Source organism: Salmo salar, chromosome 04 (genome assembly GCF_965601325.2).
Source record: "Salmo salar chromosome 04, fSalSal1, whole genome shotgun sequence".
Taxonomy (NCBI): domain Eukaryota; kingdom Metazoa; phylum Chordata; class Actinopteri; order Salmoniformes; family Salmonidae; genus Salmo; species Salmo salar.
In genome coordinates this window covers 35,630,063-35,655,536 of record NC_138294.1, presented here as the reverse complement: position 1 = coordinate 35,655,536, position 25,474 = coordinate 35,630,063, and the positions used below count along the sequence as shown (strand labels likewise).

Genomic DNA, 25,474 nt, shown 5'->3' with positions numbered 1-25,474 from the left:
GGGCGGCCGGCCGTCACAAGACGCGAGATTTCATCTGGAGAGAGAGGGGAGAAAGAGGTCAAAGCACAGGGTAGGGCAGTGTGAGCAGGACCAGCGGTGTCGTTTGACTTAGCAAACGAGGATCGGATATCGTCAACCTTCTTTTCAAAATGGTTGACGAAGTCATCCGCAGAGAGGGAGGAGGGGGGGGGGGGGGGGGGGAGGAGGATTCAGGAGGGAGGAGAAGGTAGCAAAGAGCTTCCTAGGGTTAGAGGCAGATGCTTGGAATTTAGAGTGGTAGAAAGTGGCTTTAGCAGCAGAGACAGAAGATGAGAATGTAGAGAGGAGTGAGTGAAAGGATGCCAGGTCCGCAGGGAGGCGAGTTTTCCTCCATTTCCGCTCGGCTGCCCGGAGCCCTGTTCTGTGAGCTCGTAGTGAGTCGTCGAGCCACGGAGCAGGAGGGGAGGACCGAGCCGGCCTGGAGGATAGGGGACAGAGAAAATCAAAGGATGCAGAAACGGAGGAGAGGAGGGTTGAGGAGGCAGAATCAGGAGATAGGTTGGAGAAGGTTTGAGCAGAGGGAAGAGATGATAGGATGGAAGAGGAGAGAGTAGCGGGAGAGAGAATTACCTCAAGGGTGGTGAAGCATTATGTGTTTGATTTACCTGGAGGGGGTGTGTGTGTGTGTGTGTGTGTGTGTGTGTGTGTTTAGGTCTGGGGTCATCGTGGGACAGTGTGAAGTTTCAGCTTCATGCCCCTCTGGACTCTACCTCCTCCCCTGGAGACCAAACCAGACACCCCACACGCAATCCAACTAACACAGGTGTGCTGCATACACACAAATATAGCCTGGGGATATATATCTAATTTCAGTTTATAAACCCACCTCCGCCCCTGTGTGTTTGCAGGTCAGGTGTCAGCCCAGCTCAGGTCTCTCCTGGCGCAGTTCCCCTCCCAGCCTGACAGGGTGTCGCACTCTCTGCAGTTGCTGGCTATGCTGACCCATGGGTAAACCACAGACGCACACCCCTTATGAACCGACCTGTCCACAACTAACATTTAACAAGCTGTATTTCAGAATGTTATTGGAGCTCTGAGCATTCAGACTGCGGTTTATTGTGGCTGTGTATTGTGTGTGTATTAAGGTTTGTGTTTCATATCGTTTACTTTTTTATTTACCTTAATTGAATCAAGGAGTCACCATTGAGATCAGTGTCTCTTTGGAGGGAGCCCTGCATATACATTACCGGTCAAAAGTTTTAGAACGCCTACTCATTCAAGGGTTTTTCTTTATTTTTACTATTTTCTACATTGTAGAATAATAGTGAAGACATCAAAACTATGAAATAACACATATGTAGTAACCAGAAGTGTGAAACAGATCCAAATATATTTTATATTTGAGATTCTTCAAATAGCCACCCTATTATGGCAAGAACAGCTCAAATAAGCAAAGAGAAACAACAGTCCATTACTTTAAGACATGAAGATCAGTCAATACGGAACATTTCAAGAACTTTGAAAGTTTCTTCAAGTGCAGTCGCAAAAACCATCAAGCGCTATGATGAAACTGGCTCTCATGAGGACCGCCACAGGAGTGGAAGACCCAGAGTTACCTGTGCTGGAGAGGATAAGTTCATTAGAGTTACCAGCCTCAGAAATTGCAGCCCAAATAAATGCTTCAGAGTTCAAGTAACAGACACGTCTCAACATCAACTGTTCAGAGGAGACTGCATGAATCAGGCCTTCATGGTCGAATTTCTGCAAAGAAACCACTACTAAAGGACACCAATAAGAATATACTTGCTTGGACCAAGAAACAAGAGCAATGGACATTAGACCGGTGGAAATGTGTCCTTTGGTCGGGTGTCCAAATTGGAGATTTTTGGTTCCACCCGCAGTGTCTTTGTGAGACGCTGTGTGGGTGAACGGATGATCTCTGAATGTGTATTTCCCACCGTAACGCATGGAGGTGGTGGTCTTATGGTGTGGGATTGCTTTGCTGGTGACACTGTATGTGATTTATTTAGAATTCAAGGCACACTTAACCAGCATGGCTACCACAGCATTATGCAGCGATACGTCATCCCATCTGGGTTGGGCTTAGTGGGACTAACATTTGTTTTTCAACAGGACAATGACCAAAAACACACCTCCGCAGTGTTTAAGGGCTATTTTACAAAGAAGGAGAGTGGTGGAGTGCTGCATCAGATAACCTTGATTTGTTTAACACTTAATTTGGTTTCTATATGATTCCATATGTGTCATTTCATAGTTTTGATGTCTTCACTATTATTCTACAATGTTGAAAATAGTGCAAATAAAGAAAAACCCTTGAATGAGTAGGTGTCCTAAAACTTTTGACCGGTATTGTCCAATTTCATGAAATACATAAAAAGTAAAATACAATATCAAACAAATAAAATACAGCACACTACCTATTGAACCGAGAAACATAAATGTACACAATATTTACAAAACAAAGTGAACACATTCTTCATTTATAAAAATCCTCTGTCCGGTCTGTATAGGTCTGATGGTGAGTGTGAGGAGAAGCCGAGCTGCCTGAAGAAGAGCGACCCACTCCTCCGGAACTCTGGAGTGTCCCGGGTAACTAGTCAGGGGTCCGGGGTGAGGGGTCAGATGCTGGGTATGAAGGGCAGAAGGGGATGGCAGGGAAGGGGGGGAGCGTGGAGATGATGTTTTTGTTAAAAAGCTGTTTGACTTATTAAAATCTACTTTTTCTATTCATGAGGTTCTGTGTGTATTCTTCACATATTTTTAATAAATGTTTTTTTTTTTAATTAGGACAAATTATTATTTTACAATGATGGCCTACCCCTCCCCTAACCAGGACGACAATTGTGTGCCGCCTTATGGGACTCCCGATCATGGCCGGTTGTGATACAGCCTGGGATCGAACCGGGGTCTGTAGTGATGCCTCTAGCACTGAGATGCAGTTCCTTAGACCACTGCGCAACTCTGAAGCCCGTGAGAATAGAAATATATAATCTCCCTCGTCCCTCTTACTCACATTAGGGATTGTGTGAGGCCACTTGGAACCGAGTACGGTCTAGTTTAGATCACTTAAATGTCTGACAATCTCCACTCACCATTCACTCACTGATCCCTGGCACGCTTTCTCGCACACACTTATCCTCTGATCCCACAACATAGGAAAAATAAGGTAGAGAAGCACCCTCTTTCTGTCCCTCTCATTCTATCTGATGATCATAGAGATGGGGCTGTGGTCTGGTGTATTTGTATTTATTATGGATCCCCATTAGCCAAAGCTAATGGGGATCCAGCAAAATTGGGGATCCAGCAAAATTAAGACAGCTTTATACAATTTGAAAACATTACAATCCATTCAGATTTCACAGCACACTGTGTGCCCTCAAGGCCCCTACTCCACCACTACCACATATCTACAGCTAATGGATATCCATTAAACAAAAATACAAAGCCTTGCGTGACACGTTTGTTTAACAGGTACGGAAGACAGCTTAGACTGACCCCTGTAATCTTAGAATGCATGTTGACTACCCTAGCTGCAGTTTAGTTCAGATCATAGAAAACATTAAGATGGACACAACTTGTTTGCCATATATTAAAGATACAAATTGTCTGAAAATAATTGGCATAAATAGAAAAATATACCAGTTACATTTGAGGACAAAAAGGTTGACAGTTGTGCCATACAGGTTGCAAAATACATGGGAAAGGATTTTCAATGTACTGATTCCATGGCACATGGTTTATGAACTGATATAAAAAACAAGTTTATCAATTTAAATTTTATAGAAAATTCTGTTATTTCCTCTGTGTAGCTTGTTTCTGATCACAGGTTCAGGAATGGTTAGAAAATCACAACATTCCCTTAAAATGAACCTTACAAATAGCAGTGCTGGGCAATTTGGAAAGCCATAGTCAGTAAATAATAATACTCGTAGGAAAGGTTTTCATTTTTAGCTCACATTCTGTGGATACTATGCAATTAGAATGGTTCAAAATGTATGTAAAACATTTACAGCACAATTAAAAAGTATATGGCACATGGAAACCAACCGAGGGGTGGTCTATGGTGATAGGTGGGACTAAAGCGTTTATGTTAGGTAATATAATTGCTGTATATAAAAGTACTATGTATGTCAAATGTATATGTATGATGTACAGTACCAGTCAAAAGTTTGGACACCTACTCATTCAAGGGTTTTTCTTTATTTTTACTATTTTCTATATTGTAGAATAATAATCAAGGCATCAAACCTATTAAATAAAACATATGGAATCATGTAGTAACCAAAAAAGTGTTAAACAAATCAAAATATATTTCATATTTGAGATTCTTCAATGTAGCCCCCCTTTGCCTTGACAGCTTTGCACACAATTGGCATTCTCTCAACCAGCTTCATGAGGTAGTCACCTGGAATGCATTTCAATAACAGGTGTGCCTTGTTAAAAGTTAATTTGTGGAATTTCATTCCTTCTTAATGAGTTTGAGCCAATCAGTGTGTCTCGCTTCCAGACAGTAGTCAGGACGGCTCAGGGGAGCCTTCACTTGCCTGCTCCAGGGACAGATGTTATGCTGTAATTCCCACATTTGGGGATCTTATCAGCTGCTAATGACGAGTTACTCTGGAATTCCACTGAAGTAGTTAACTTTTATTAAAACTTCTACATCATTTGAGGTAGTCCGAATGACAAAATAAAATAGTGGGCTAATGGAGCAAAAAGAGCGTGGCTCACAGTTCAGCTACATCCCTGTCACACACAATTGCATCACAATCGAAATTTACCTTACTACGTTACCCATAATGCACTTCAGTGTTTTAAAGCTATTCCCCTACTTTACCAACACTACCCCACTCTGGATGGTGATTAGATCTAACACCACTCCACCACTCATACAAAGGCACAACACCCAATGGTTTTTATTTCAGTTACATGAACATTAGATATGTTACCCCTTTGGGTTCTTGAAAGTTACATTTTTCTCTTCTTTTCAGTCCACAAAGCCCTCTGAACTTGTCCTGTTAAGTAATAACTCCACTTGAAGGAGCAAATCAGTCTATACAGTCCGTATTCCCTAATTTCCCGAAAGCACATGGAGCGGTGGGTAGCACCATACAAGGGCTGTTGGTTTAAGAGGACGCCTAGAGAAAAGGAAGGCAAGTCAGTGGTTCCAGTACCTAGCAGTACATTATGTAGTTCCAGTATCACTTCTGAAAAAGTAAGAAGGTTAACACTGTTCTATTTCAAGAATGTTACTTTCCATTTACAGAAATACCTGGCTTTCTTCCCATACAAAATAACACAGTGCCCAAAACATAAATGGCCCACGTCTCAATGCATAGAATATAAAACTCACAATTTACAGTCCCAACTACTTCAGTGTGTTTTGTTCTTTTTTGATTTTATATATAACTCCAGTCATTGCTCTGGGTAGGGTCCTGTATTGTGCAGGGGCAAGTCTGGCGGCAGGGCCTCCTGGACAGGACGTCAGCATTTTCGTGGTGGCGTTCTAGACGATGCATGACCTTGAAGCAAGACCAAGCTTCTCGAGCCACCTCGCCAGTTGACCTTCTGGTTCCTTCATCCTTATGAGCCACCGAAAGCTGCTGTGGTCGGTGCGCATGATGAAGGGTCTTCCGAGCAGGTATTGATGGAAGTGTGTAGTGAACTCCACTACTGCCAGTAGCTCCCTCCATGTTGTACAATAGTTTTGCTCAGTGGAGGACAACCGCCGGCTCCCATACGCTAATACGCGTTCCTCACTGTCCTACATTTGGGACAAGACGGCTCCAATGCCGAAGTTGCTGGCATCTGTATCGAGTATGAGGTCGCCGCTGTTGAGTGGATAGCCCAAGACGGGCGTGGTGGTGAGTAGCTTCTTTAATTCTTTGAACACCTCCTGGCACTCGCGTCCACCGGAAACAATAATGTCTCTTTGTAAGCTCATGAAGGGGCTTGTCTACAGCAGCAAAGTTTTTGACAAATCGTCGGCAGTACGAGGCCAGGCAACGAACTGACGGACTACTGAAACACAGGTAGGCTGGGGGCATTCTTGGACTTTCAGAATTTTCTGGTGATCTGTGGCGATGCCATGTTCGGAAACGATGTGTCCAAGGTAGGTTACCTGTCGGGAACCCACTTGGAGGGTTTCAATTTCAGGTTGGCTTGGCGTCGCCGATCAACCACTTGTGCCAGGCATTGGAGCATCTCTGTGACATCCCTTCCCAGGATGATGACGTCATCTAGATATACAAGGCAGGTCTCCCATTGCATTCTAGCCAGGACGCCCTCAATTAGACGTTGAAACGTCGCTGGTGCGTTGCAGAGCCCAAAAGGCATCACGTTCCACTCAAAGAGGCACTTCCTGCTGCAGAAAGCGGCCGCCTTATGAGCCCTGGGGGTAAGCTCTACCTCCCAGTAGTCTGACGCTAGGTCCAATGTGCTAAACCATTTGGCCGTTGACAGGGTATCGAGGATACGCATCAACAGTACGCTCATTTAGAGCCCTGTAGTCCACACATAGACAGTATGTCTGGTCCTTTTGTGGCTTGGAGAGGCTACTCCAGTTTCAAGACTTTGCTGGGTCTACTGGTCTGCATTGAGCTGCTTTTCTAATGCCATGCGCCGCAGTTACTGCATCACAGGGGGCCCAGGAAATGTCTAAATGTCATGCTGTACAAGACTAGTGCGACCAAGATCAGTGGGTCCAGTAGAGAAGACATCCCCGTAGGTACTAAGGAGTGGAGCCAGCCCACAACTTCGTCTGCACTTAGCGCAGTAGAGCTTTCTGTATACACTGGATTGTAAGTGATCAGGAACCGCTGGGGAGACGAGACTAGTTTGTGGTGACATGGAAGAAGTATCAGTGGGCTGAACAACATCTGCTGCCTGGAGGAATCCGGCAGAATGACGCCGACCGAGACGGTCGCCTCGTTTCGCGTTCTTAGGAAACGATGGAGTATTTCGTTTTTTTTATGTATTATTTCTTACACTGTTACCCCAGGAAATCTTAAGTCTTATTACATACAGCCGGGAAGAACTATTGGATATAAGAGCAATGTAAACTTACCAACATTACGACCATGAATACGACTTTCCCGAAGCAGATTCTCTGTTTGGACCACCACCCAGGACAATGGATCGGATCCCAGTAGGCGACCCAAAACAACGGCGCCACAGAAGGGGCAGACGGAGCGGTCTTCTGGTCAGGCTCCATAGACGGGCACATTGCTCACCGCTTCCGAGTATACTACTCGCCAATGTCCAGTCTCTTGACAACAAGGTAGATGAAATTCGAGAAGGGGTTGCCTTCCAGAGAGGCATCAGAGATTGTAACATTCTCTGTTTCCCGGAAACATGGCTCACTCGGAACACGTTATCAGAATCGGTACAGCCACCCAGTTTCTTCACGCATCGTGCCGACAGAAACAATCATCTCTCTGGTAAGAAGAAGGGCGGGGGTGTATGCCTTATGATTAATGAGTCGTAGTGTGATCATAACAACATACAGGAACTCAAGTCCTTTTGTTCAACTGACCTAGAATTCCTTACAATCAAATGCCGGCCTCATTATGTACCAAGAGAATTCTCGTCGATTATAATCACAGCCGTGTATATCCCCCCCCAAGTAGACACCTCGACGGCCCTGAAAGAACTTCATTGGACTCTATGTAAACTGGAAACCACATATCCTGAGACTGCATTTATTGTAGCTGGGGATTTTAACCTGTTATGGATAGGGGGCAGTATTTTCACGGCCGGATAAAAAACGTACCCAATTTAATCTGATTATTACTCCTGCCCAGAAACTAGAATATGCATATAATTGTTTGATTTGGATAGAAAACACCCTACAGTTTCTAAAACTGTTTGAATGGTGTCTGTGAGTATAACAGAACTCATTTGGCAGGCCAAAACCTGAGAAGATTCCTTAACAGGAAGTGCCGTCTCTGACCATTTCTTGGCCTTCTACACTCTCTTTATTTAAAACTGAGGATCTCTGCTGTAACATGACACTTCCTACGGCTCCCATAGGCTCTCAGAAGGCGGCAAAAAGCTGAATGATGTCTTTGCAGGCCCTGGCTGAAAAACATTAGCGCATTTGGATGGTGGTCGATCAGAGAACAGAGACTGGAGGCGCGTGCACGAGGCGACACCTTGTTTTTATCTTTTCGTCTTTGAACGAAAACAACGACTCACGGTCGGAATATTATCGTTTTTTTACGAGAAAAATAGCATAAAAATTGATTTTAAACAGCGGTTGACATGCTTCGAAGTACGGTAATGGAATATTTAGAATTTTTTTGTCACAAAACGCATCGGGCCCGTAACCCTTCGTCACCCTTCGGATAGTGTCTTGAACGCACGAACAAAACGCCGCTATTTGGATATAACTATGGATTATTTTGAACCAAACCAACATTTGTTATTGAAGTAGAAGTCCTGGGAGTGCATTTTGACGAAGAACAGCAAAGGTAATCCAATTTTTCTTATAGTAAATCTGAGTTTGGTGAGGGTCAAACTTGGTGGGTGTCAAAATAGCTAGCCTGTGATGGCAAGCTATCTACTCAGAATATTGCAAAATGTGCTTTCACCGAAAAGCTATTTTAAAATCGGACACCTCGATTGCATAAAGGAGTTCTGTATCTATAATTCTTAAAATAATTATGTTTTTTGGGAACGTTTATCGTGAGTAATTTAGTAAATTCACCGGAAGTGTTCAGTGGGAATGCTAGTTCTGAACGTCACATGCTAATGTAAAAAGCTGGTTTTTGATATAAATATGAACTTGATTGAATAAAACATGCATGTATTGTATAACATAATGTCCTAGGCGTGTCATCTGATGAAGATCATCAAAGGTTAGTGCTGCATTTATCTGTGGTGTTGTTTTTTTGTGACATTATATGCTAGCTTGAAAGATGGGTGTCTTGATTATTTCTGGCTGGGTACTCTGCTGACATAATCTAATGTTTTGCTTTCGCTGTAAAGCCTTTTTGAAATCGGACAGTGTGGTTAGATAAAGGAGAGTCTTGTCTTTAAAATGGTGTAAAATAGTCATATGTTTGAGAAATTGAAGTTATAGCATTTTAAATCGGGTACGTTTTTTTATCCGGCTGTGCAAATAGTGCCCCCTAGCCCCAACAGGTTAAACAGCCATCACTAACATTGAGTGGCTGCTGCCAACATACTGACTCAAATCTCTAGCCACTTTAATAATAAAACATTGGATGTAATAAATGTGTCACTAGTCACTTTAAACAATGCCACTTTATATAATGTATACATACCCTACATGACTCATCTCACATGTATATACTGTACTCTATACCATCTACTGCATCTTGCCTATGCCGCACGGCCATCGCTCATCCATGTATTTATATGTACATATTCTTATTCATTCCTTTACACTTGTGTGTGTGTATAAGGTAGTTGTTGTGAAATTGTTAGATGACTTGTTAGATATTACTGCACAGTCGGAACTAGAAGCACAAGCATTTCGCTACACTCGCATTAACATCTGCTAACCATGTGTATGTGACCAATAAAATTTGATTTGATTTGATACTGCCCTTTTTTTACTTTCACTGACTCAGTTCCTGGTGGGCCTGATTGGGGATTTGATTATTGGTTTGTTCGTCAACCACAACCCGTGCCACCAGTAAACAATGTTTTTCAATTAATCCTTTAGTTGGGCTTAGCATCACGTCGCCTCTGACACGTTCACGGAAGTGTGCATTCCCCGGCACAATGTACTCCCACCCTGATTCGAGAATAGCTGTGCGTGCTATTCTTATGACATGCACCTTCGGTTTGTTCTTTGGGTTGAAGTAGGGCACCTGTTCACCAAACAGCACAGTCCTCTGGCTCCCGAAATCAAGGCATGCCCGTGACTGCTCCTTCTGAGTAGCTTATTTGTCCTCACTGTCAGATGAGATATCATAATGTACATGCCGGGGCTGCCTACCACGTGAACTGTATCTTGCTCACTTGGGGCGAGACTGTTTTCATAACAGTACATTGCATTACCTTCAGTGGGTAGAGCATCACTACGGATACATCCATGGCTGTCCTGCGACTTTGAGCGGTGGTTTTCCACAGGAGGCATGACTGGAGAGGAGGGCAGAGCTGCTGGCATCCTGTGTGGGTAATGGGAGAAAACAGCATCTACACGGGTACTCGCTGCATAGAGTATGTGGTTGGCAGAGTTGAAAGGGTTAGTGCATGGAGTATACAGCATTTCAGTAGTTGGCTGAAACACATTTCCAGAGAGAGCATTTTTAGGTGAGCATCTGTCATGCCAGCTGGCATAGTTTTGGTTGTGACTTAGCTGTGATTCGATTCCACTGTCACCCCCAATTCCGTTTTTTTGCATGAGACTTGAATGGATTCGTTTCTCTCCTTGGCTGTTGAGATGTCTTTGACTCACTGCATGAGTCAGCCATATTAGCTGCGGTGGGCTGCATATTAGCTACATCTGAACTTGGCATACATGGATTGCAGTTACTGTTAGCATTTGCAACATCAAATTCGTTCATCCAGTCGGCAAATGAGATTTGTGATTGCCTTTCTTCAGTCAATGTATTTAGCGACATGAATGGATTTTAGTAGCACATTGAATCCTCAGGCCATTTATCTCTCGTAATAACAGATTTCCTGTGTGAAGCCACCATTTCACAGCTTTAGCTAGAACATCAGCCACTACTCAGACAATGATGATTAACTTCGTTAGCCGTTGTCTCGTGAAAGTCAAATTCTATTTATTTTGTGATTTTTTTTTCATGTTTATTTTTCTTTGATATTCCGGAAGAATGTGAATAACTCACCGATGCAGGCAGGATAAATCCCGGACGAGCCCCCAATGTTACCTTTCCTGGCTGTCCTCCAGACCGTAGTCAGGGCGGCTCAGGGGAGACTTCACTTGCTAGCTCCATGGCCAGAGCAATTTATGGATGTTCTGGGGTAATTCCCACATTTGGGGATCTTATCTGCTGCTAATGACGAGTTAGTCTGGAATTTCACTGAAGTAGTTAACTTTTATTAAAACTTCTACGTCATTTGAGGTAGTCCGAATGACAAAATTAAATAGTGGGCTAACAGAGCAAAAAGAGCGTGGCCCATAGTTCAGCTATATCCCCGTCACACACAATTGCATCAAAACCGAAAGTTACCTTACTATGTTACCCATAATGCACTTCAGTGTTTTAAAGCTATTCCCCTACTTTACCAACATAAGGTAGGGTTGGTATACAGAAGATAGCCCTATTTGGTAAAAGACCAAGTCCATATTATGGCAAGAACAGCTCAAATAAGCAAAGAGAAACGACAGTCCATCATTACTTTAAGACATGAAGGTCAGTCAATCCGTAAAATGTCAAGAACTTTGAACATTTCTTCAAGTGCAGTCGCAAAAACCATCAAGCACTATGATGAAACTGGCTCTCATGAGGACTGCCGCAGGAAAGGAAGACCCAGAGTTACCTCAGCTGCAGAGGTTAAGTTCATTAGAGTTACCAGCCTCAGAAATTGCAGCCCAAAATAAATGCTTCACAGAGTTCAAGTAACAGACACATCTCAACATCAACTGTTCAACGGAGACTGCGTGAATCAGGCCTTCATGGTCGAATTTCTGCAAAGAAACCACTACTAAAGGACACCAATAAGAAGAGACTTGCTTGGGCCAAGAAACAAGAGCGAAGGACATTAGACCGGTGGAAATTTGTCCTTTGGTCTGGAGTCCAAATTGGAGATTTTCGGGCACACCCGCCATGTCTTCGCGAGACGCGGTGTGGGTGAACGGATAATCTCTGCATGTGTATTTCCCACCGTAACGCATGGAGGTGGTGGTGTTATGATATGGGGTTGCTTTGCTGGTGACACTGTATGTGATTTATTTAGAATTCAAGGCACACTTAACCAGCATGTCTACCACAGCATTATGCAGCGATACGCCATCCCACCTGGTTTGGGCTTAGTGGGACTAACATTTGTTTTTCAAAAGGACAATGACCCAAAACACACCTCCAGGCGGCGTGTAAAGGCTATTTTACAAAGAAGGAGAGTGGTGGAGTGCTGCATCAGATAACCTTGATTTGTTTAACACTTAATTTGGTTTCTACATGATTCCATATGTGTCATTTCATAGTTTTGATGTCTTCACTATTATTCTACATTGTAGAAAATAGTAAAAATAAAGAAAAACCCTTGAATGAGTAGATGTTTTAAAACTTTTGACCTGTATTGTCCAATTTCATGAAATACATTAAAAATAAATGAAAGATGCTCAACAATAAAGGATCTGTAAAATGTAGTCTGGATGAACTTGTCCACCTCAAAAGTGCTCTATCCGTTCTCCCCAATTAAGGTGCCACCAACCTCCTTTAATTGAGACACAGACCATGCAAATATCTCTAGCTTAAACAGATGCTTTTTGATGGGGATTTTTTTAAGGCCAATTAGATTTCCGCAGGGGGGCGGACATTGACTCTAGGGGTATCAGACCGTGATACAGTGCCTTCGGGAAGTTTTCAGACCCCTTGACTTTTTCCACATTTTGTTAGTTTACAGACTTATTCTAAAATTGATTAAATCGTTTTTTTCCTCCAGTCTATACACAATACCCAATATATACAAAAATGTATTTAACCTTTATTTAACTAGGCATGTCAGTTTAGAACAAATTCTTATTTACAATGATTTGGCCTACTCCGGCCAATTGTGTGCCGCCCTATGGGACTCCCAATCACGGCCGGTTGTTTTTCACATTAAAGGAGACTCCACCCCCAATTGGGGTATATATACCACAACTGGTAGAACCATGTCTTTGTCTGTTCAGCTTTTTGATCCTTTGGGATGAATAAACTTGGTTTAAGCTTTCATAATGTCTGTCGAGTTCTTACTCTGATATTTAGAACCATCCAGCCCTGGAGTTTTCCCTGGCCTAAAGGCTTTAATTGCATCAAGAAGTTCATTCTCTGTAATTTGGCCTTCACATGCATCTTTCTGTACAGCTGTTAATTTTACATTATTAATATAAAAGAATCCTTAGAGTTAACTTCGGAGATTGAGGAGACTGAACGAAAACAAATTCTTAAAGTACTTTGCTTCCTCTTTTCAAAATTTTGTTTGGTGAATCATAGGTAACAAGTTTCAGTAAAAAGAAAAATGGTAGTCTGTTTTTTTCCCATATTCCATACAGTTCTCTTTATTTAATATATTACACTTAATCTTTGAATAAGTTTCTCCATTTCTTTTTGTTTTTCCTCTAATGTATCCTGTGCCTCTATGGCACATGTAAAATTACTTTCTATCTGTACCATTAGTCCCTCTATTTACTTTGTTAATATGAACTATTTTGATCTAAAAATGTGTACTGAATTGCATGGCCTCTAAAGGCACATTTAAAAGTGTCCCATACCACAAGGGGATCTATGTTATGTCGGAAAAAGTCAGGTATAAATTATTCTATCCTGGTTAAAAACAAGTAAAATGTTCAATATCCTCGCCCACGTGGAAATTCTGTAAGAGTAATGTATATGCCAATTATTTGATGGTCAGACCGCATTCTGTCCCCTATCAACAGTTTATTTTACTTTTGGTGCCAGCGAGAATGACAAAGTAGTCAAGACGACTAGCTTGACTGAGCATCCGCCATGTATATCTTACTAGGTCAGGATATTTAAGTCTCCGTATATCGCTAGTTCCAATATATCCATGATATTTGTGATTACATTAAGTGCATAAGGGTGATAGTTCGTAGTGTGATTTCCTTTACGGTCCATTTAATAAAAATACGAAAATAATTATTTAACCAGGCAAGTCAGTTAAGAGCAAATTCTTATTTACAATGACAGCCTACTGGGGAACAGTGAGTTAACTGCCTTGTTCAGGGGAAGAATGACAGATTTTTACCTTGTCAGCTCGGGGATTCGATCCATCAAGTTTTTGGCCCAACGCTCTGACCACTAGGCTACCTGTTGCCCCAAATTAAGGTATGTAAAACCGTATTATAATCTCCCACCATAAAAATTGTGTGTTGTTGTAGGCCTGAAACATTATTATATATACTGTAGTTTCAAAGAGGCGTGGATCATCATTATTTGGACCGTATAGATTAATTAGCCAAATATGTTTATGGTCCAATAACATATTTAAAATAATCCATCTACGTTGCGGATCTGTTTGAACAGTTTGAACATTCGGGAAAAAAATATTGTTAATTAATATCAACACCCTTTTTGAGTTTCTTTTCCCATCAGAGAAGTTTATTTCCCCCCCCCCCAGTCCTTTTTCCACACAACTACATCTAAAATTGTTGAATATGTTTCCTGTAAACAATAGTTAACCTCCTACATCTAGGCGTTCCGCTAGCGGAACCCCATTCCGCCAGCGGAACCCCTAGCCAACAGCCAATGGGATCGCATGGCGCGAAATACAAAAACAACTAAAATACCACAATTCAATTTTCTGAAACATACGACTATTTTACACCATATTAAAGATAAACCTCTCCTGAATCCAACCACATTGTCCGATTTCAAAAAGGCTTTACAGCGAAAGCAAAACATTAGATTATGTTAGGATACCACCACAGCAAAAAAACAACAACACAGCCATTTTCCTAGCAAGGACAGCCATTTTCCAAGCAAGGGTAGCCGTCCAAAAGCACAAAACCAGTTAAAATTATGCACTAACCTTTGATGATTTTCATCAGATGACACTCCTAGGACATGATGTTAGACAATACATGCATTTTTTGTTCCATCAAGTTCATATTTATAAACAAAAAAAAACATTTTACATTGGCGCGTGACGTTCAGAAAATGTATTCCCACCAAAATCTTCCGGTGAATTTACAAAAATACTCATCATAAATGTTGACAAAATACAGAACAATTATTTTAAGAATTATAGATACAGTACTCTTTTATGCACCTGCTGTGTCAGATTTCAAAATAACTTTACGTAGAAAGCACATTGTTCAATAGTACTGAGCTCCAAGCTATTCAGTTAGCCGTCCAGCCACGGCATCTACAAAACGCTGAAATATGTTAAAAATATTATCTTACCTTTGCTGATCTTCGGCTGAATGCACTCGGAAGGTCTCCCACTTCCACAAGAAATGTTCATTTGTTCGATAAAGTCCATAATTTATGTCAAAATAAATCTGTTTGATGGCGCGTCCAGATCCCCATTCCAAAATGCCTCTATCCATCGTCGACAAAAAGTTATAAAGTTCCCTCCGCGTTTGTAGAAACACGTCAAACCATGTTCACAACCAATCTTTAGGGTGTTTTTACCGTAGAATTTCCATAATATTCCAACCGGACAATAGCAGATTCATTACAGAATAAAAATAAAATGGCTAGCCCTGCATGAGCGCACACGAGGTTCAAACAAGGTTCTAATGACTGTTGACATCTAGTGGAAGCCTTAGGAAGTGCAATATGACATCACAGACACTGTAGTTTAGACAGAACATCATTTGAAATGACTACAACCATGTGAGGTGAAACTTCCTGGTTGGATTTTTCTTAGGTTTTTGCCTGCCATATGAGTTCTGTTATACTCAAAGACATCATTCAAACAGTTTTAGAAACTTCAGAGTGTTTTCTATCCACATCTACTAATAATATACATATCCTACCTTCTCAGTCTGAGTAGGAGGCAGTTTAATTTGGGTACGTTTTTCATCCGGCCGTGAAAATACTGCCCCCTATAGTGAAGAGGATATTATATTCCTTCTCTTTAGCCAGGTAAATACTGATTGTCTTTTCTTATTATCTGCTAAGCCATTACAATTATAACTGGCTATACTTATTTCACCATTAACCATAATGAGATGCAAGTTTCAATTCTATTTATCATAATATGTTTTTAAACTTGCCATTAAAAAGTACCATAATGACTGAGTGTCCATTTAGCTGTACCATGGTATTTGCACTGCTACTGAGTAAACCCAATTCCAATTGTTCTCCAAATCTAATTTTATTTGTCACATGCGCCAAACACAATAGTTTACAATTACCGTGAAATGCTTACTTACAAGCCCTTAACAAACAATGCAGTTCAAGAAAGAGTTTGAAAGAAAATAGACTAAATAAACTAAAGTAAAAAAATAATAAAAAGTAACACAATAAAATAACAATAACGAGGCTATATACAGGGGTACCAGTACAGAGTCATTGTGCGGGGGTACAGGTTAGTCGAGGTAATTTGTACATGTAGGTATGGGTAAAGTGACTATGCATAGACAGTAGACAGCATGAAGAAGCAGTGTAAAAACAAATGGAGGGGGGATGTCAATGTAAATATTCCGGGTGGCCATGTGATTAATTGTTCATCAGTCTTATGGCTTGGGGGTAGAAGCTGTTAAGGACCCTTTTGGTCCTCGACTTTGCGCTCCGGTACCGCTTGCCATGCGGTAGCAGAAAGAACAGACTTGGGTGACTGGAGTCTTTGACAATTTTTTGGGCCTTCCTCTGACACCGCCTAGTATATAGGTTCTGGATGGCAGGAAACTTGGCCCCAGTGATGTACTGGGCCGTACGCACTACCCTCTGTAGTGCCTTACGGTCAGATGCCGAGCAGTTGCCATATCAGGCGGTGATGCAACCGGTCAGGATGCTCTCGGTGGTGCAGCTGTTGAACTTTTTGAGGATCTGGAGACCCATGCCAAATCTTTTCAGTCTCCCGAGGGGGAAAAGGTGTTGTTGTGCCCTCTAGATGTCTTGGTGTCGATGTGTTTGGACCATGATAGTTCGTTGGTGATGTGGACACCAAGGAACTTGAAACTTTTGACCCGCTCCACTTCAGCTCCGTCGATGTTAATGGGGCCTGTTCAGCCTGCCTTTTCCTGTGGTCCACGATCAACTCCTTTGTCTTGCTCACATTGAGGGACAGGTTGTTGTCCTGGCACCACAGGTCTCTGACCTCCTCTCATCGTTGTTGGTGACCAGGCCTACCACTGTTGTGTCATCAGCAAACTTAATGTTGGTGTTGGAGTCGTGTTTGGCCATGCTGTCGTGGGTGAACTAGGAGTACAGGAGGGGACTAAGCACACACCCCTGAGGCGCCCCCGTGTTGAGGATCAGCGTGGCAGATGTGTTGTTGCGTACCCTTAACACCTGGGGGTGGCCCTTCAGGAAGTCCAGGATCCAGTTGCAGAGGGAGGTGTTTAGTCCCAGGGTCCTTTGCTTAGTGATGAGCTTTGTGTGCACTATGGTGTTGAACGCTGAGCTGGATTCAATAAACAGCATTCTCACATAGGTGTTCCTTTTGTCCAGGTGGGAAAGGGCAGAGTGGAGTGCAATTGTGGATCTGTTGGGGCGGCATGCGAATCGGAGTGGGTCTAGGGTTTCCGGAATGATGGTGTTGTGAGCCATGGCCAGCCTTTCAAAGCACTTCATGGCTACCGACGTGAGTGCTACGGGCGGTAATCATTTAGGCAGGTTACCTTTTCTTCCTTGGGCACTATTTCACCCGCTAAAACCTACCCCCATCCCAAGTTGGATTGTCATCCCAGTGACTAGCAGACCACCCCTGTCCACCTGGATCCTAGGGCCTTTGAGAGATTGGGACCTATCCTTTCAAAAGAGCACAGTGCCATCCACAGAATAGAAGCAGATTTACTGGCAAAAGCATTTCCAATGCCCTCACCTTGATTGTATTGTATACAGTTATTGAAAAATATATATACAGTGCATTCTGGAATTATTCAGACCCCTTCACTTTTTTCACATGTTATGTTACAGCCTTATTCTGTTAAATAAATAATAATACAGATTTACAAAGCATGTTTCTAGCACTCAAGCACACTTTGCAATGGTACAACAGCACAGTATTTTTGCATTATTTATTAACTGATTATGCACACTCACACTTCATTTGCTCACACACACACACACACACACACACACACACACACACACACACACACAGAGAGAGAGACTACACACACTCACATACAATCATCTGTGGCGTACAGCAAGTCAGCCACCAGGGAGAGACTCGTCGAGGTCTGGTGACAGACGGCGTATACATCACGAGGCGATGGCTCCATCTGCTGGACATGCCAAGTCTCGACGGGTTCTCCGGCTAGGACTAATTGGGGCTGATTGGGAGTTGGTGAGTAATCAAGGGCTGATTGCTCACCAGCTGTGCAAGGCCCATAAAGCTGCCAGAAGGGCAGCACACAGGAAGAGAGTGGGGGAAGAAAGGACTCCTGTATAGTTGGGGACAGTTACAGAGGTAACAGGAGTGAGTGCAGTTTTGATCCTGGCTGGATATAGCAAGACCCGGAGCCCAGAAGACGGTATCCCGGAGAGGGTCTCATGGGGGAGACCTATCCTTTTCTTTTTGATTTATTATTTAAATAAGCACCCTTGAAACCGAGCTAATCCTACTTTGTCCGTGTCTGATCTGTGTAAAAGTCTTGACCAAACCCCCTGGTCTGCCACACATCATATATCCTGATGCCTAGTCACCTTACCCCTATACATACAGTGAGTTTCAAAAGTATTGGGACAGTTACAAAGTCCTGAATGAATCATGAATAATGATGAGTGAGAAAGATATTTATGCCTCTAACTTTCTCACTCATTATACAGGATTCATTCAGGATTATCCATAAATATGGTAGCGCCCACAATAATGTAGAAGTGTTTTGAAACATTCGATTCTTATTTACAGTACAAGTGACCATGCATTTTTTTGGGACACAAAATAATCTGAAACACAACCAAAACAAACAGCAAATGCATCCAACAGAGTCGCAAGCTTGATATAGTCATTGCGTGCTATTAAAATGGGACCAAATGCTTAACATTTTACTACACGTAAGTGAATTTGTCCCAATACTTTTGGTCTCCTAAAATGGGGGGGGGGGGACTATGTACAAAAAAGGCTGTAATTTCTAAACAGTTCACCTGATATGGGTGAAAATACCCTACAATTTAAACTGACAGTCTGCACTTTAACCTCAGTCAGTCATTGATTGTATCATTTCAAATGCAAAGTGCTGGAGTACGGAGCCAAAACAACAACAAATGTGTCACTGTCCCAATACTTTTGGAGCTTGATGTATCTACCCCTACCACTCCCTGCACATTGTAAATATGGCATTGTAGATATGGTACTGGCACTGACCCTGTATATAGCTTACTTGCTTACTCGTGTTCTAATTTCTATTTTTCGTCTTTTTTTATTCTACTTTATACATTTTTATAGTACTGCATTGTTGGGAAAGAGCTGGCAAGAAAGGCATTTCACTGTATTTATGCACGTGGACTATAAAACATGAACCTTGAAAACATCAAACAAGAAATGACAAACCGACAATATCTACTGGGATAAGTGAGTAAGGAGGCAGGGGGTAGAAGTTCTGATTGGAATCTGGCCAGAGCCTTTTATCCAGAGCTCATGTTTATCCAGAGCTCTCGCTGGAAACGAGCCCAACCTCCCTGTCCTTGTGCTGGCGTTGCTCTCTACCCAGCTCCCTCTGGACACGCTCTAACTCACTCAACTGTACATGCACACACTGAAGGTGCAGGGCCCGTCTCTGACGGAGCAGCCTGAAAGGAAACGGGTTCATGTCGCTGAATGCAATGGTCGTCAGTCTCCTGTGGAGGGAAGGAAAAAGCAGTGTGTGATGTGTATATCGGTATATTTTTACGCTTATGTTGTCCAGTCACACACTATAAGTATATAGTATATATATATATATATATAAGTATATAGAAGTATTTTCAGTCCTGTTGACAAGTTTTGACAAATTGGTGGGAATTGTATTAAATGGTTTTGGGGAGAAGAACAGTCTCTATAACCAGGTTTCCATCCAACCATTTAATGCGGATTAATTACCTGAGACATACTTGAGAGAATGGCGCCGAAGGAGATGGCTGCTGTTTCACGATCCCGTATCCAATTGTGCTACTGTGTATGTTTTTTTGCTTTATTCGTAACTTATTTGTACGTAATGTTTCTGCCACCGTTTCTTATGACCGAAAAGAGCTTCTAGATATCAGGACAGCTATTACTCACCAGTACTGGAGGAATACTTTTTCTTCAACGAGTCGAACGGGAAGGATTTACTTCAGATGCCTGACAAGGCCCTCATCCCCATCATTCGCAGGAGAAAGAGACAGCGGTATCGAGGACGAAGTTCCGGGTGTCTTGTAAGGATCTGTCGCCAAGAGGGTAATCTACCTTTACCATCAGTCCTATTAGCCAACGTACAATCAATCGATAATAAAATAGACAAACTACAATCATGTATATCCTACCAACGGGACTTTTAAAAACTGTAATATATTATGTTTCACCGAGTCGTGGCTTAACGACGACATGAATAACATACAACCGGTGGGTTTTAAGCTTATTCGACAGGATAGAACAGCGGCCTCTGGTAAGACAAGGGGTGGCGGTTTATGTATATTTGTAAACAACAGCTGGTGCACAAAATCTAAGGAAGTCTCAAGGTTTTGCTCACCTGAGGTAGAGTATCTCATGATAAGCTGAAGCAAGAGCGTATGTACATACCCCAACCAGAAGCCATGGATTACAGGCAACATCCGCACTGAGCAAAAGGGTAGAGCTGCCGCTTTCAAGTAGCGGGACTCTAACCCTGAAGTTCATAATCCCTCTATGCCCTCCGACGAACCATTAAACAGGCAAAGCGCCAATACAGGACTAAGATTTTATTGTACTACACTGGCTCTGATGCTCATCGGATGTGGCAGGACTTGAAAACTACTACAGACTACAAAGGGAAGCACAGCCACGAACTGCAAAGTGACACGAGCCTACCAGACGAGCTAAATTACTTCTATGCTCGCTTCGAGGCAAGTAACACTGAAGCATGCATGAGAGCATCAGCTGTTCCGGACGACTGTGTGATCACACTCGCTGTAGCCCATTTGAGTAAGACCTTAAAAAAGGTCAACATTCACAAGGCCGCAGGGCCAGACGGATTACCAGGACATGTACACCGAGCTTACGCTGACCAACTGGCAAGTGTCTTCACTGACATTTTCAACCTGTCCCTGACTGAGTCTGTAATACCAACATGTTTCAAGCAGACCACCATAGTCCCTGTGCCCAAGAACACTAAGGTAACCTGTCTAAATGACTACCGACCTGTAGCACTCACATCTGCAACCATGAAGTGCTTTGAAAGGCTGGTCATGGCTCACATCAACACCATTATCCCGAAAACCCTAGACCCACCCCAATTTGCATACCGCCCTAACAGATACACAGATGATGCAATCTCTATTGCACTCCACACTGCCCTTTCCCACCTGGACAAAAGAAACACATATGTGAGAATGCTTTTCATTGACTACAGCTCAGCTTTCAACACCATGGTGCCCTCAAAGCTCATCACTAAGCAAAGGACCCTGGAACTAAACACCTCCCTCTGCAACTGGATCCTGGACTTCCTGACGGGCCAGCTCCAGGTGGTAAGGGTAGGTGACAACACATCCACCATGCTGATCCTCAACACGGGGGCCCCTCAGAGGTGCGTGCCCAGTCCCCGCCTGTACTCCCTGTTCACTCATGACTGCATTGCCAGGCACGACTCCAACACCATCATCAAGTTTGCCAATGACACAACAGTGTAAAGCCTGATCACCAACAACGATGAGACAGCCTACAGGGAGGAGGTCAGAGACCTGGCCATGTGGTGCCAGGACAACAACCTCTCCCTCAACGTGATCAAGACAAAAGGAGAGGATTGTGGATTACAGGAAAAGGAGGACCGAGCACGCCCCCGTTCTCATCGACGGGGCTGCAGTGGAGCAGGTTGAGAGCTTCAAGTTCCTTGGTGTCCACATCACCAACAAACTATCATGGTCCAAACACACTAAGGCAGTCATGAAGAGGGCACAACAAGATTTGTCATGAGACTGAAAAGATTTGGCATGGGTCCTCAGATCCTCAAAAGGTTCTACAGCTGCACCATCGAGAGCATCCTGACTGTTTGCTTCACTGCCTGGTATGGCAACTGCTTGGCCCCTGACCACAAGGCACTACACAGGGTAGTGCGTATGGCCCAGTACATCATGGGCCAAGCTTCCTGCCATCCAGGACCTCTATACCAGGCGGTGTCAGAGGAAGGCCCTAAAAATTGTCAAAGACTCCAGCCACCCTAATCATGGACTGTTCTCTCTGCTACCACACGGCAAGCGGTACCGGAATGCCAAGTCGAGCTCCAAAAGGCTTCTTAACAGCTTTTACCACCAAACCATCAGACTGCTGAACAGCTAATCAAAGGGCTACCCAAACCCCTCTTTTACATTGCTGCTACTCTCTGTTTATTATTTATGCATAGTCACTTTAACTCTACCTACATGTACATATTACCTCAATTACCTCGACTAACCGGTGCCCCCGCACATTGACTCTGTAAACGTAGGTAGAGTGACCCTGTATATATCCTCACTATTGTTATTTTACTTCTGCTGTTAAATATTTGTTACTTTTATTTTCTATTTTTTACTTAACACTTTTTTTTCTTAACTTCTTAAAGTGTTGTTGGTTAAGGACTTGTAAGTAAGCATTTCACTGTAAGGTCTACACCTGTTTTATTTGGAACATGTGGCAAATACAATTTAATTTGATTTGAAAAGAAGTCATGACAGGCCTGATGGAATTAGTACATTTGTGGGTAAAATGTTCTAACGTTGACAAAACAAAATATGCTACACAAGGGTGGATCATTTTTTGGTCTGTGAAATTTGTGACAATTGCTGTGGAAACACCTTTATGCGCAAATATTGATATAATAACCATCATTCGAAGTAAGCGTAGAATCAAGGGTTAATATGTAATGTTGTAGACCTACCACCACCACGTGGAAAAGCATCAAGAGTATATAGGCAGATTAAATAAATTATGAACTTCACATGGTGGTTAAGTGCATGTAATCATGCACATGTCCAATAAATAGACAGTTTATTTTTTTTATGCTGAGGACATGATCGTTGCTTGGCTGCCAATTATTAAATAAAATGATCTTGCTCTTTCATATATTGTACTGTTCTAACTCTAAGCTGTAGGAGTGTATGTTGAGTTAAACAGTCAGCTACACTCTTATCAGCACTTAGCCCTTCAAGGAACAGGCAGGTGTTGTCTTTTGACAGGTTTAATGCTGAAAAGTGTGAAACTGCAAATCCATATATAACAATCTATGCAAATCACTTTTAAGCTAAGCTAGATGGAGCTAATGAAACTAAACACAATGCTAATACCTGTAATGGCTATGCTAGATGACCATGCAATTATTTTGAATGAGGGCCATGCTACAATTGCTAGCGATTTTCAAACGCATACAAAAGTTGTATGAAGTTACATATTTCTCAAAATAATGATACACATGTAAAGATAACATTAGAATTATGTTTACCTGCTGATAGTGCCACTATAAGGGCCAAAAACAAAGGGATGGAAATTGATAAATAGCAGTTAGCCTGAACACTGCAAGGTATTGTGTACAACTGAGTTCACTGTCACATTTTTCTTCTATGGTAAAAACAGGAAGTGAAATGATGACAATCACCACTAGGTGGGGACAAACTGAAATTAATATATTAAAAGGTTGCAATACATTCCCCACCTGGCATCTTTTAAGATGCCACTTCTAACATATTTACATAAACTTATCTTCAGGGGACAAGAGAAGGACGATATCTGAGATGGGTGTTGAGAAGGTCTTGGAGACATTGTGTCGGGTTACTTTAATTTCCACCTTCCTGACCATTCCATCTTTACTCAGAAGAGCCTTCACAATGACTCCCATTGGCCATTCATTTCTTCTTGCCTGAATGTCCATCATCAGAACAATGTCTCCTTCCTTGAGGTTGGGTCACTTGCTTTCTGATGGCTTTGCAGCGTGTTGTGGTATTCATTGCACCATCTGGCCCAGAATATGTCCACCAGTACCTGAACACTTCCACAGTTGCTGAAACAGGTTTCTATTTATAAAAAATAAAAAATAAATGTACACATACATTCTACAGTGCAGACTGTTGGTCACAGATACCTTGTTGGTCACAGATACCTGTATCTGTTGGTCACAGATACCTTGAAAAAATACCTTTAAAAAAGTAGGGGGCGTGGATCAGAAAACCAGTCAGTATCTCGTGAGCAGCCCGACATCTCCTTTGCATAGAATTGATCAGGCTGTTGATTGTGGCCTGTGGAATGTTGTCCCACTCCTCTTCAAAGTGCAAAGTTGCAGGATATTGGAGGGAACTGGAACACACTGTCGTACATGTTGATCCAGAGTATCCCAAACATGCTCAATGGGTGACTGTCTGGTGAGTATGTAGGCCATGGAAGAATTCTGACATTTTTTGCTTCCAGGAATTGTGTACAAATCCTTGCGACATGATGCCGTGCATTATCATGATGAAACATGAGATGATGGTGGCCGATGAAGGGCACAACAATGATCTTGTCAGGATCTTGTCACGATATCTCTGCGCATTCAAATTGCCATCGATAAAATGCAGACAATATTGCCACTCATATTTGCCACATCTTTACTTTGAGCCTACTAGAAAGTGTGTGCCCTCAGGCCTGGAGGGAAGCTAAAGTCATTCCACTTCCCAAGAATAGTAAAGGCCCCTTTACTGTCTCAAATAGCCGACCAATCAGCCTGTTACCAACCTTTAGTAAACTTCTGGAAAAATAGTTTTTGACCAGATACAATGCTATTTCACTGTAAACAAATTGACAACAGACTTTCAACACACTTATAGGGAAGGACATTCAACAAGCAAAGCACTTACACAAATGACTGATGATTGGCTGAGAGAAATTCATTATAAAATGACTGTGGGGGCTGTCTTGTTAGACTTCAGTGCAGCTTTTGAAAATATCGATCATAGTCTGCTGCTGGAAAAACTTATGTGTTATGGCTTTACACCCCCGGGTATAATGTGGATAAAGAGACGCTTGTCTAACAGAACAGAGGGTGTTCTTTAATGGAAGCCTCTCAAACATAATTCAGGTAGAATTAGGAAATCCCCAGGGTAGCTGCTTAGGCTCCTTGCTTTTAAAATGTTTACTAACACATACCACTGACTGAGAAAATCAGTGTCTATGTATGTGAAAGACTCAACACTATACACGTCAGCTACTACAGCGAATGAAAAGACTAACACTTAACCTGTTAGGGCTAGGGGGCAGCATTTGCACGTCTGGATAAAAAAAATGTACCCGATTTAATCTGGTTACTAATCCTACCCAGTAACTAGAATATGCATATACTTATTATATATGGATAGAAAACACTCTAAAGTTTCCAAAACTGTTTGAATGGTGTCTGTGAGTATAACAGAACTCATTTGGCAGGCAAAACCCTGAGACATTTTCTGACAGGAAGTGGATACCTGATGTGTTGTATTGACTTTAAACCTATCCCATTGAAAAACACAGGGGCTGAGGAATATTTTGGCACTTCCTATTGCTT

The 25,474-nt window shown here is 42.4% G+C and overlaps 2 protein-coding genes across 7 annotated transcripts in view; one reads left to right on the top strand and one right to left on the bottom strand.

The window, feature by feature from the left end:
* Positions 1-2,728, top strand: part of cntrob (centrobin, centrosomal BRCA2 interacting protein) — a 40,340-nt gene extending 37,612 nt beyond the window's left edge. For 3 of the 4 annotated variants that reach the window (XM_045716802.2, XM_045716801.2, XM_045716800.2), the window contains exons 19-21: positions 692-802; positions 888-987; positions 2,511-2,728. In XM_045716802.2, coding sequence (XP_045572758.2) covers positions 692-802; positions 888-987; positions 2,511-2,679 — 380 coding nt within the window. In that variant the 3' untranslated portion in view covers positions 2,680-2,728. The remainder of the gene's footprint in view (positions 1-691; positions 803-887; positions 988-2,510) is intronic. The other variant, XM_045716803.2, reaches the window with a different exon arrangement.
* A 13,237-nt stretch (positions 2,729-15,965) lies between these two features.
* The window catches only part of LOC106602801 (TBC1 domain family member 2A), a 49,106-nt gene continuing 39,597 nt past the window's right edge, over positions 15,966-25,474 (bottom strand). For 2 of the 3 annotated variants that reach the window (XM_045716798.2, XM_045716799.2), the window contains exon 13: positions 15,966-19,616. In XM_045716798.2, coding sequence (XP_045572754.1) covers positions 19,421-19,616 — 196 coding nt within the window. In that variant the 3' untranslated portion in view covers positions 15,966-19,420. Of the gene's footprint in view, positions 19,617-20,037; positions 20,180-25,474 lie in introns of all 3 variants that reach the window. The other variant, XR_006769590.2, reaches the window with a different exon arrangement.